This window comes from Oncorhynchus masou, unplaced genomic scaffold (genome assembly GCF_036934945.1).
Source record: "Oncorhynchus masou masou isolate Uvic2021 unplaced genomic scaffold, UVic_Omas_1.1 unplaced_scaffold_1951, whole genome shotgun sequence".
Taxonomy (NCBI): domain Eukaryota; kingdom Metazoa; phylum Chordata; class Actinopteri; order Salmoniformes; family Salmonidae; genus Oncorhynchus; species Oncorhynchus masou.
In genome coordinates this window covers 82,919-96,693 of record NW_027008445.1, presented here as the reverse complement: position 1 = coordinate 96,693, position 13,775 = coordinate 82,919, and the positions used below count along the sequence as shown (strand labels likewise).

The 13,775-nt window shown below is 49.6% G+C and overlaps 2 protein-coding genes across 2 annotated transcripts in view; both read left to right on the top strand.

Annotated features, from left to right (window-relative positions):
• The first annotated feature begins 2,301 nt into the window (after positions 1-2,301).
• On the top strand, positions 2,302-3,394 carry LOC135532629 (dynein light chain 2, cytoplasmic). Its single transcript, XM_064960097.1, has 2 exons — positions 2,302-2,745; positions 2,820-3,394. The coding sequence occupies exons 1-2, from the start codon at positions 2,614-2,616 to the stop codon at positions 2,955-2,957; spliced, it is 270 nt and encodes an 89-aa protein (XP_064816169.1). The 5' UTR covers positions 2,302-2,613; the 3' UTR covers positions 2,958-3,394.
• Positions 3,395-4,192: 798 nt separating this feature from the next.
• LOC135532627 (HEAT repeat-containing protein 6-like) overlaps positions 4,193-13,775 on the top strand; it is a 47,164-nt gene continuing 37,581 nt past the window's right edge. The window contains exons 1-2 of the mRNA XM_064960095.1: positions 4,193-4,522; positions 8,916-9,023. Of these exons, the coding sequence (XP_064816167.1) occupies positions 4,229-4,522; positions 8,916-9,023 (402 nt within the window). The 5' untranslated portion in view covers positions 4,193-4,228. The remainder of the gene's footprint in view (positions 4,523-8,915; positions 9,024-13,775) is intronic.

Genomic DNA, 13,775 nt, shown 5'->3' with positions numbered 1-13,775 from the left:
TGAACACTTGCCGCCATTGGACTCTGGAGCAGTGGAAACACGTTCTCTGGAGTGATGAATCGCGCTGCACCATCTGGCAGTCTGACGGACAAATCTGGGTTTGTCGGATGCAAGGAGAATGCTACCTGCCCCAATGCATAGTGCCTACTGTAAATTTTGGTGGGGGAGGAATAATGGTCTGGGGCTGTTTCTCATGGTTCTGGCCCCTTAGTTCCAGTGACAGGAAATCTTAATGCTACAGCAGATGAGTCTGTGCTTCCAGCTGGAAACAGTTTGAGGAAGGCCCTTTCCTATTTCAGTATGACAATGCCATCGTGCACAAAGCGAAGTCTGTACAAAAATGGTACGACCATCTATTGTATGTTCAATGTGTTATTGATTGCCTCATTGCTCAAGTGGTTTGCAAGTGATAATGTTTTGTTTGTCAATTCGTTTTGAATCGTCTGTTCTGTGCAAACATTTGCAAATGCATCAGTGCAACAAAGTGATCATCTCTCCAACTCAATCAAATGTATTTATAAAGCCCTTCCTACATCAGTTGATGACATAAAGTGCTGTACAGAAACCCAGCCTAAAACCCCAAACAGCAGGCAATGCAGGTGTAGAAGTGTGGCAAAAACTCCCTGGAAAGTAGATCCAGGCTCTCCAACCTCTTCTGGCTGTGCTGGGGGAAAACCAGCCTCTGTGGCCAGTCCTCTTCTGGCTGTGCTGGGGGGAAGCCAGCCTCTGCTGACCATCAGGCTGTGCTGATGGACAGGAACCAGGCTCTGGGGGTGGCCAGTCCTCTTCTGGCTGTGCTGGGGGGAGAGGAACCCAGTCCTCTTCTGGCTGTGCTGGGGGAAGGAACCAGCCAAAGGAACAGCAGGCAATGCAGGTGTGCTGGGGGAGAAGAACCAGGCTCTGGTGGCTCCTCTTCTGGCTGTGCTGAAAAACCAGCCTCTGGGGGTGACCAGTCCTCTTCTGGCTGTGCTGGGGGGAAAACCAGCCTCTGCGGGGTGACCAGTCCTCTTCTGGCTGTGCTGGGGGAGAGGAACCAGCCTCTGCGGGGTGACCAGTCCTCTTCTGGCTGTGCTGGGGGGAGAGGAACCAGGCTCTGCGGGGTGGCCAGTCCTCTTCTGGCTGTGCTGGGGGGAGAGGAACCAGCCTCTGCGGGGTGACCAGTCCTCTTCTGGCTGTGCTGGGGGGAGAGGAACCAGGCTCTGCGGGGTGGCCAGTCCTCTTCTGGCTGTGCTGGGGGGAGAGGAACCAGCCTCTGCGGGGTGACCAGTCCTCTTCTGGCTGTGCTGGGGTGAGAGGAACCAGCCTCTGCGGGGTGACCAGTCTTCTGGCTGTACTGGGAGAAGATAAGAGTACATGGCCATTTTTGTTAAAGCCAGAACATTCAAGATGTTCAAATGTAAATAGACTCTCAGCAGGGTCAGATCTCAAATTATCTCATTCTAAAATCTGACCTCTCCACTGGGGGGGAAAAAATATTGTTGTGACTTCCTGGATCTACCATTTGGTATTGAAACCAACCCATATGATTTTAATGAGAAAAAAAAATGAAGAAAAAGTTTTAATTCAGTTTCAAGGCTATAACCCACAAAGAAATACTTTGAAGCATTAGTGACTGTGACACAGTAGCCTGTTAAGGACAAAGCGCTCAGTATTTAAACATTTTGTTGTGTTGTCATTATAGTCTATACATTTCACATCTCGACTGTGACTTAGAAATAAACACCATTTTAAACCAAAAATGGCTGGCTTTTGCATTAATTTGGCCAGTTTGTAGCTTCAGGCTCATGTGATAGTGCCTGGAGAGCTGGCCAGCAGTGGAGAATACCCCTCTCCACACCTGGAGAATAACCTTCTCCCCACTTGGAGAATACCCCTCTCTCCACCTGTAGAGGCACTGGGGAATAACAACACCCTTTGGCCACTCTATCCAGGCTGGGCAGAGATGCAGAGTTGTTTTAAACATTTTCTATAGGTAGGCCTGAAGGTTTAGACAAAATAACCCAATCAAAACAAAGCTTCTTGAATGTGGGAATAGGCCAGGCTTATGAAGTCATCATTTAAACATGTATGTAGTAGACCCACTGAAGGACCAACCCCACAGACAATCGGCAGAGGAAATTCAAATGTAATTGTATTCAATGTTCGTGACGGAAAAGGGACGTTTTTAGTTTTTTTTCCTTTGTAAATGTGCGTCCCTCTGACTAGAGTGCCGTGTCACTCTAGTGCGCCAGTAACAGGACTCGGAAGGGGTGCTAGTCGGCCAGGCTGGGCCCAGGTTCTGGTCAGAAGTAGTGCACTGTATACAATAAGGTTCCATTGGTATGTAGACAGACTGTTGTCACAAAACCACCTCCGTTATTACACTATAATAGTGCAGGAGGTGTTCGCCAAGCTTCTCTGTATGTCTCACATACCTGTTCAACAGCAGACTCCTCTACCCTCTCTCCAGTCCCACTGCTTACGATACCATGAATTAGGATCTACAGGTTAAATCTGCAATATATTACTTTTTGTGTGACCTGACTATTCACAATTTTAGGAACCAGGAAATGGCGACGTGATTTCTCTGTAGTGTATCTTTTAACTAACCTTCTCCCTCCCCCTCTAGTCACCATGACCGACAGGAAGGCTGTCATAAAGAATGCCGACATGTCAGAGGACATGCAGCAGGATGCTGTGGACTGTGCCACTCAGGCCATGGAGAAATACAACATTGAGAAGGACATCGCTGCTTACATCAAGAAGGTTGCTAACCAGACAGACATCCTTACCGTGTGTGTGTGTGTGTGCGTTTCTAAATGTTCCCTGTTTTGTTCCAGGAGTTTGACAAGAAGTACAACCCCACGTGGCATTGCATTGTGGGTAGAAACTTTGGCAGCTACGTGACGCATGAAACCAAACACTTCATCTACTTCTACCTGGGCCAGGTGGCCATCCTGCTCTTCAAGTCTGGTTGAACCCCTACACCTTGACCACGACTCCCTAACCACCTGACGTCTACCTGGGTCATCCTCCAGCTCTCTCCTCCCGTCTCCACTGACCGAGGCAGGCAGCTACTCCTCCCCTGGCTTGTGATACATTGATGGTTGTGGCCACACACACATTGAAGAGTTCTAGATGATTCTCCATTGTGTCTGTGCGGTGCTGCATGGGCCATGATGGGATACACCCTGTCCCTATACACTATTCCTTATGTAGTGCACTACTTTTGACCAGGGCCCATAGGGAATGGGGGGGGGGGGCATTTGGGACACAACTGATGACTACATGTGTATATTTTGCAGTATGAGAAACATGCTACTCACAGAGTTGCTGAAAGCCTACAAAGTAGAGATTTTTTTTTTTGCACTGCTGTATAAAATGCTTTGACTGTTGGTTCATAAAGATTTGTTCAACACTATTTAAAAGGAACATGGACTAGTGATTTACTGGGGTGTGTCATCTCTCATCATTCATGGCAAAGATACAGAACACCTTCTATTGTCTGTGGAGAGATTCAGGTCATCTCTTTCTCCAAGCTTGTGCCTGGGGGTCATGAGCCATCCTATGGATACACCAAAAGCCTCTATCAAGAATTACAAACCATCTGTGGAGTCTTGATATGACCATGGGATATTACATCCACCTAGTGCCAGGGTCCACATCACAGGAGTGCTCAGGATGTCATAACTGAAATATCAATGGGTAGCTAGGGCCTGCCTCCTATTTGATGTTTCTCCCTGTCTGTCTCATTGATGTTTCTTAAGCTCCTGCTGCTGACTGCCTTTTTGAGCTGCTTCAAGACACCTGAAGCAGTGGAATCAACCAGGAACTGACACATTTTCAAAGTGACCGATTCTTGTTTATAATAAAGTCATTTCAAATATGTTATATTAGATCTAAATAGTAACCTGTTCACTGGATATACATTTGTGAAAACAGTTCAAGATTAGATATGGTGGATTTAAAATAGCCTATATAAAACACCTCTGGGTTTATTTTCTCTGGGATTCGAAGCTGCACAGAACAGGAAACCACCACTCTTATGTCACTTTCTTAGAGGAATAGGTAGGACTAATGAAGATAATTTAATGTAGACCGTGACTGGCCTCATACTCCAAAACAGTAGGTCTCGGTGTATGCACTTTATAAATTGGATGCGATCCGCCAATCCGAAGAAGAAGAAGAAAAGGGAAACTACTCTTTGACCTCCTGCTAACCCCGGATGTACCAGAGTTTTTCCTGAAAGATGGCTGCCAGAGCAACGTTGTCACCAGGCTCTAGTCCTCCAATGTCTTCCAGCCTAGCCGGTATTAACGACGGTGTGTCAGTAACGCTATCACCAGATGCGGTGCCGTTCAGCCCGCTGGCTCCGGGGGACCGGGAGGAGATGGGTTCCGTGGCGGGGCAGTTCTCCCACTACGCATCCAAGCTCCGCTCACTGCGAGCCGGAGATCCAGCCAGCCTGAAAACACAACTCAACCTGCTGTTCGACCAACTGATATCTGAAAACTACAGCCCGAACCACAACATACGACCTGAGGTACAGTAGCTTTGATGAAGCTATGGACGTTTGAACTTTAAACTAAATAGTGAGCTTGCTAGTTACTGGGATTTTGATTATGTCAATATTGCTTGAAATTAACAAGTTACTTATGTAGCTTGCATTTGAAATTTGTGGTTTCAAAAGGTTTCAAAACAGCCTGTTTAACTGAAGCCCGTGGAAAGGTGTTTCTGTCCTTAAGGCTTTTAACATGAACAACTTTCAATACCTTTGCCTAACCTACGTGATTTAATCAAAGCTGTTTGGCATCCATTACTCGTTGTTACAGCACAGGTACAGTTTGGTGTAGTGCAGAGAATGTTCAACCAGCCTTGGTGATACCATCATCTGCATTGGCCAAACGTGTTATCTTTTTAAAATGTAAAATGTTACCCATGGTGCTCAGGATGCATTACCCGCTAGGCTGTCCACCCCCACACGGTGCTCAGGATGAATCAACTAGGATTGTAGCTTTTGGCTTCTGGACAACGAAAAAAGTTATGAAAACCAATAGGGCTGTAGGGAAATGACAGTGGTGGCTCCAATAGAACAGGAGAGAGATGTCATAGTTGCTGGGTCCAATAGAACAGGAGAGAGATGAAATGGTGGTGGGTCCAATAGAACAGGAGAGAGATGACATAGTGGTGGGTCCAATAGAACAGGAGAGAGATGACATAGTGGTGGGTCCAATAGAACAGGAGAGAGATGACATAGTGGTGGGTCCAATAGAACAGGAGAGAGATGACATAGGTGGTGGGTCCAATAGAACAGGAGAGAGATGACATAGTGGTGGCTCCAATAGAACAGGAGAGAGATGTCATAGTTGGTGGGTCCAATAGAACAGGAGAGAGATGACATAGTGGTGGCTCCAATAGAACAGGAGAGAGATGTCATAGTTGGTGGGTCCAATAGAACAGGAGAGAGATGAAATGGTGGTGGGTCCAATAGAACAGGAGAGAGATGACATAGTGGTGGGTCCAATAGAACAGGAGAACAGAGATGACATGGTGGTGGGTCCAATAGAACAGGAGAGAGATGACATGGTGGTGGGTCCAATAGAACAGGAGAGATGACATAGTGGTGGGTCCAATAGAACAGGAGAGATGACATGGTGGTGGGTCCAATAGAACAGGAGAGAGATGACATAGTGGTGGGTCAATAGAACAGGAGAGAGATGACATAGTGGTGGGTCCAATAGAACAGGAGAGAGATGAAATGGTGGTGGGTCAATAGAACAGGAGAGATGACATAGTGGTGGGTCCAATAGAACAGGAGAGATGACATAGTGGTGGTCCAATAGAACAGGAGAGAGATGTCATAGTTGGTGGGTCCAATAGAACAGGAGAGAGATGACATAGTTGGTGGGTCCAATAGAACAGGAGAGAGATGAAATGGTGGTGGGTCCAATAGAACAGGAGAGAGATGACATAGTGGTGGGTCCAATAGAACAGGAGAGAGATGACATAGGTGGTGGGTCCAATAGAACAGGAGAGAGATGAAATGGTGGTGGGTCCAATAGAACAGGAGAGAGATGACATAGTTGGTGGGTCCAATAGAACAGGAGATGAAATGAATGAACAGGAGAGAGATGACATAGTGGTGGGTCCAATAGAACAGGAGAGAGATGACATAGGTGGTGGGTCCAATAGAACAGGAGAGATGAGGTGGTGGGTCCAATAGAACAGGAGAGAGATGAATAGAACAGGAGAGAGATGAAATGAACAGGAGAGAGATCATAGTGGTGGGTCCAATAGAACATGAGAGAGATGACATAGTGGTGGGTCCAATAGAACAGGAGAGAGATGACATAGTGGTGGGTCCAATAGAACAGGAGAGAGATGAAATGGTGGTGGGATCCAATAGAACAGGAGAGATGACATGAAATAGAACAGGAGAGAGATGAAATGGTGGTGGATCCAATAGAGCAATAGATGACATGGTGGTGGGTCCAATAGAACAGGAGAGAGATGAAATGGTGGTGGGTCCAATAGAACAGGAGAGAGATGAAATGGTGGTGGGTCCAATAGAACAGGAGAGAGATGAAATGGTGGTGGGTCCAATCAAAATTTTGGACACATCTGCTCATTCAATGGTTTTTCTTTTCTTTTTACATAAAAAAATATGAAGAAACACATATGGATTCATGTAGTAACCAAAAAAGTGTTAAAAAAAATATTTTTTTATTTTTATATTTGACATTCTTCAAAGATCTGCCCTTTTCCTTGACAACTTTGCACACTCTTGGCATTCTCTCAACCAGCTTCACCTGGAAGGCTTTTCCAACAGTCTTGAAGGAGTTACCACACATGCTGAGCACTTGTTGGCTGCTTTTCCTTCACTGCGGTCCAATTCATCCCAAACCATCTCAATTGGGCTGAGGTTGGGCGATTGTGGAAGCGAGGTCATCTGATGCAGCACTCCATCATTCTCCTTGGTCAAATAGCCCTTACACAGCCTGGAGGTGTGTTTGGTCATTGTCCTGTCAAAAAACAAATGATAGTCCCACTAAGCACAAAGCAGATGGGATGGCGTATTGCTGCAGAATGCTGTGGTAGCCATGCTGGTTAAGTGTGCCTTGAATTCTAAATGAATCACAGACAGTGTCACCAGCAAAGCACCCCCACACCTCCTCCTTCATGCTTCACGGTGGGAACCACACACGGGGAGATCATCCGTTCAACTACTCTGCGTCTCACAAAGACACAGCGGTTGGAACCAAAAATCTCAAATTTGGAGGCATCAGACCAAAGGATATATTTAGCTACCAAGTGGCGCAGCTGTCTAAAGCACTGCATCTAAGTGCAAGAGGTGTCACTAAAGACCCTGGTTTGATTCCAGGCTCTATCATAAGCGGCCGTGATTGGGAGTCCCATAGGGCAGCGCACAATTGGCCCAGCGTCGTTAGGGGTTGGCCGGGGTAGGCTGTCATTGTAAATAAGAATTTGTTCTTAACTGACTTGCCTGGTTAAAGGTTAAATTAAAAAAATCCATCTGATGTCCATTTCTCGTGTTTCTTGGCCTGTCTCCTCTGAACAGTTGATGTTGAGATGTGTCTGTTACTTGAACTCTGGGACGCATTTATTTGGGCTAAAATTTGTCTGGTAACTCTAATGAACTTATCCTCGGCAGCAGAGGTAGCTCTGGGTGTTCCTTTCCTGTGGCGGTCCTTGTCAGAGCCAGTCGTCATAGCGCTTGAAGAAACTTTCGAAGTTCGTGAAATGTTCGTTATTGACTGAACATGTCTTAAAGTAATGATGGATTGTCATTTCTCTTTGCTTATTTAAACTGTTCTTGCCATAATATGGACTTGGTCTTTTTTTATCTTCTGTATACCACCCTTACCTTGTCACAACACAACTGATTGGCTCAAACGCATTTTTTAAAATTATTATTAATCCGTTATTTTACCAGGTAAATTGACAGAGAACACGTTCTCATTTACAGCAACGACATGGGGAATAGTTACAGGGGAGAGGAGGGGGATGAATGAGCCAATTGTAAACTGGGGATTATTAGGTGACCGTGATGGTTTGAGGGCCAGATTGGGAATTTAGCCAGGACACCGGGGTTAACACCCCTACTCTTACGATAAGTTCCACGGGATCTTTAATGACCTCAGAGAGTCAGGACACCCGTTTAACATCCCATCCGAAAGACGGCACCCTACACAGGGCAGTGTCCCCAATCACTGCCCTGGGGCATTGGGATATTTTTTTTAAGAAGTAAAGAAGTTCCACAAATGTACTTTTTGCAAGGCACACCTGTTAATTGAAATGTATTCCAGGTGTCTACCTCATCAAGCTGGTTGAGAGTGCCAAGAGTGTGCAAAGCTGTCATCAAGGCAAAGGGTGGCTACTTTTAAGAATCTAAAATATATTTTATATTAAACAACTTAATAATGCCGATGCATGCATACTAACAGGTGTTTACCTGGTTTTGAGCCAGGTAATAGTAATTTGAACTTTAGTACCTGCGTTTCAGTAGGGTAAACAATATTTTTCTTTGGATATTTTGTCTCAAATTTTGAGCAGCTGAAGGCATAGATAACAGGTGGAATAAGTTTCAATGTAAAATAAGTAAACATTCTGGCTTGTAAGGCACATGTCCAGGATTCTGCTTCGTTTGACTGTATGCCAAGAAATGTTCAGTCTGATTTATTAGACGAGTAGCAAAGCTCTTGTTGGCTGTAATGGTGATCGCTTCTGGTCTCCCCCAAAAGTGCGCTTGTTCACGTCCTCTTATCTAATTTGAAAGGAAATGACTGGTATAAGATATTTTATTATGACATGCCTCCACCATTCCCATGCTTTTAGATTTGACGGAAGTAGGAAACAAGTGTACACTTAAGGAGATGCCTTCTGCTCACTGGTTGTCTGTGGTCGTCTGTTGACAGGAAGTATGCGCACTGCTCATCCACGTGACCCGCCTGGTTCCTCTCAGCCAGGAGCACTTGGTCGTCAAGCTATGTCAGCTTACACACCACCTCCTCAACCAGCTACAGGTATCCCCCCACACACCACAACCAGCTACACCTCCTCAACCAGCTACAGGTATCCCCCCCCACCTCCTCACACCACCTCCTCAACCAGCTACAGGTACCTCCCCCCACACACCACCTCCTCAACCAGCTACAGGTATCCCCCCACACACCACCTCCTCAACCAGCTACAGGTATCCCCCCCCCCACACACCACCTCCTCAACCAGCTACAGGTATCCCCCCACACACCACCTCCTCAACCAGCTACAGGTACCCCCCCACACACCACCTCCTCAACCAGCTACAGGTACCCCCCCCAGGTATCCCCCCACACACCACCTCCTCAACCAGCTACAGGTATCCCCCCACACACCACCTCCTCAACCAGCTACAGGTATCCCCCCACACACCACCTCCTCAACCAGCTACAGGTATCCCCCCACACACCACCTCCTCAACCAGCTACAGGTATCCCCCCATCCTCAACCCTACCCCCACACACCACCTCCTCAACCAGCTACAGGTATCCCCCCCCCCACACACCACCTCCTCAACCAGCTACAGGTATCCCCCCACCCCCTCCTCACACACCACCTCCTCAACCAGCTACAGGTATCCCCCCCCACACACCACCACCTCAACCAGCTACAGGTATCCCCCCACACACCACCTCCTCAACCAGCTACAGGTACCTCCCCCCACACACCACCTCCTCAAGCAGCTACAGGAATCACCCACCCCCACATACCACCACCTCAACCAGCTACAGGTATCCCCCCCCACACACCACCTCCTCAAGCAGCTACAGGTATCCCCCCACACACCACCTCCTCAACCAGCTACAGGTATCCCCCCCCCACACACCACCTCCTCAACCAGCTACAGGTATCCCCCCCACACCACCTCCTCAAGCAGCTACAGGAATCACCCACACATACCACCACCTCAACCAGCTACAGGTATCCCCCCACACACCACCTCCTCAACCAGCTACAGGTATCCCCCCACACACCACCACCTCCCCAACCAGCTACATGTATCCCCCCACACCCACCACCAGCCAGGTATCAACCAGCTCAACCAGCTGTCAACCCCACACACCACCTCCTCAACCAGCTACAGGTATCCCCCCACACACCACCTCCTCAACCAGCTACAGGTATCCCCCCTCACACACCACCACCTCAACCAGCTACATGTATCCCCCACACACCTACACATGTATCCCCCACACACCACCTCAACCAGCTACATGTATCCCCCCCACACACCACCTCCTCAACCAGCTACATGTATCCCCCCACACACCACCTACTCAACCAGCTACATGTATCCCCCCACACACCACCTACTCAACCAGCTACATGTATCCCCCCACACACCACCACCTCCTCAACCAGCTACATGTATCCCCACACACCACCTCCTCAACCAGCTACATGTATCCCCCCACACACCACCTACTCAACCAGCTACAGGTATCCCCCCACACACCACCACCTCCTCAACCAGCTACATGTATCCCCCACCACCACCTCCTCAACCAGCTACAGGTATCCCCCCACACACCACCTACTCAACCAGCTACAGGTATCCCCCCCACACACCACCTCCTCAACCAGCTACATGTATCCCCCCCCACCACCACCTCCTCAACCAGCTACAGGTATCCCCCCACACCACCTCCTCAACCAGCTACAGGTATCCTCCCCACACCACCTCCTCAACCAGCTACAGGTATCCCCCCACACACCACCACCTCAACCAGCTACAGGTATCCCCCCACACACCACCTCCTCAACCAGCTACAGGTATCCCCCCACACACCACCTACTCAACCAGCTACAGGTATCCCCCCACACACCACCACCTCAACCAGCTACATGTATCCCCCCACACACCACCTCCTCAACCAGCTACATGTATCCCCCCCCCACACCACCTCCTCAACCAGCTACATGTATCCCCCCACACACCACCTACTCAACCAGCTACAGGTATCCCCCCACACACCACCACCTCAACCAGCTAAATGTATCCCCCCCCACACCACCTCCTCAACCAGCTACATGTATCCCCCACACACCACCTCCTCAACCAGCTACATGTATCCCCCCACACACCACCTACTCAACCAGCTACATGTATCCCCCCACACACCACCACCTCAACCAGCTACATGTATCCCCCCACACACCACCTACTCAACCAGCTACATGTATCCCCCCACACACCACCTACTCAACCAGCTACATGTATCCCCACCCCACCTACTCAACCAGCTACATGTATCCCCCACACACCACCTACTCAACCAGCTACAGGTATCCCCCCACACACCTACTCACCTACATGTATCCCCCCACACACCACCTCAACCAGCTACATGTATCCCCCCACACACCACCTACTCAACCAGCTACAGGTATCCCCCCACACACCACCACCTACTCAACCAGCTACATGTATCCCCCCACACACCACCTACTCAACCAGCTACATGTATCCCCCCACACACCACCTACTCAACCAGCTACAGGTATCCCCCCACACACCACCTACTCAACCAGCTACAGGTATCCCCCCACACACCACCTACTCAACCAGCTACAGGTATCCCCCCACACACCACCTACTCAACCAGCTACAGGTATCCCCCCACACACCACCTACTCAACCAGCACACCCCCCACCTACTCAACCAGCTACATGTATCCCCCCACACACCACCTACTCAACCAGCTACATGTATCCCCCCACACACCACCTACTCAACCAGCTACAGGTATCCCCCCACACACCACCTACTCAACCAGCTACAGGTATCCCCCCACACACCACCTACTCAACCAGCTACATGTATCCCCCCACACACCACCTACTCAACCAGCTACAGGTATCCCCCCACACACCACCTACTCAACCAGCTACAGGTATCCCCCCACACACCACCTACTCAACCAGCTACATGTATCCCCCCACACACCACCTACTCAACCAGCTACATGTATCCCCCCACACACCACCTACTCAACCAGCTACATGTATCCCCCCACACACCACCTACTCAACCAGCTACAGGTATCCCCCCACACACCACCTACTCAACCAGCTACATGTATCCCCCCACACACCACCTACTCAACCAGCTACATGTATCCCCCCACACACCACCTACTCAACCAGCTACAGGTATCCCCCCACACACCACCTACTCAACCAGCTACAGGTATCCCCCCACACACCACCTACTCAACCAGCTACATGTATCCCCCACACACCACCTACTCAACCAGCTACAGGTATCCCCCCACACACCACCTACTCAACCAGCTACATGTATCCCCCCACACACCACCTACTCAACCAGCTACATGTATCCCCCCACACACCACCTACTCAACCAGCTACAGGTATCCCCCACACACCACCTACTCAACCAGCTACAGGTATCCCCCCACACACCACCTACTCAACCAGCTACAGGTATCCCCCCCACACACCACCTACTCAACCAGCTACAGGTATCCCCCCACACACCACCTACTCAACCAGCTACAGGTATCCCCCCACACACCACCTACTCAACCAGCTACAGGTATCCCCCCACACACCACCTACTCAACCAGCTACAGGTATCCCCCCACACACCACCTACTCAACCAGCTACAGGTATCCCCCCACACACCACCTACTCAACCAGCTACAGGTATCCCCCCACACACCACCTACTCAACCAGCTACATGTATCCCCCCACACACCACCTACTCAACCAGCTACATGTATCCCCCCACACACCACCTACTCAACCAGCTACATGTATCCCCCCACACACCACCTACTCAACCAGCTACATGTATCCCCCCACACCACCTACTCAACCAGCTACATGTATCCCCCCACACACCACCTACTCAACCAGCTACATGTATCCCCCCACACACCACCTACTCAACCAGCTACATGTATCCCCCCACACACCACCTACTCAACCAGCTACATGTATCCCCCCACACACCACCTACTCAACCAGCTACATGTATCCCCCCACACCACCTACCAACCAGCTACATGTATCCCCCCACACACACCTACTCAACCAGCTACATGTATCCCCCCACACACCACCTACACACACACACCACATACCACCTACTCAACCAGCTACATGTATCCCCCCACACACCACCTACTCAACCAGCTACATGTATCCCCCCCCACACACCACCTACTCAACCAGCTACATGTATCCCCCCACACACCACCTACTCAACCAGCTACATGTATCCCCCCACACACCACCCTACTCAACCAGCTACATGTATCCCCCCACACACCACCTACTCAACCAGCTACATGTATCCCCCCACACACCACCTACTCAACCAGCTACAGGTATCCCCCACACACCACCTACTCAACCAGCTACAGGTATCCCCCCAACACACCACCTACTCAACCAGCTACAGGTATCCCCCCACACACCACCTACTCAACCAGCTACAGGTATCCCCCCACACACCACCTACTCAACCAGCTACATGTATCCCCCCACACACCACCTACTCAACCAGCTACATGTATCCCCCCACACACCACCTACTCAACCAGCTACAGGTATCCCCCCACACACCACCTACTCAACCAGCTACATGTATCCCCCCACACACCACCTACTCAACCAGCTACATGTATCCCCCCACACACCACCTACTCAACCAGCTACAGGTATCCCCCCACACACCACCTACTCAACCAGCTACATGTATCCCC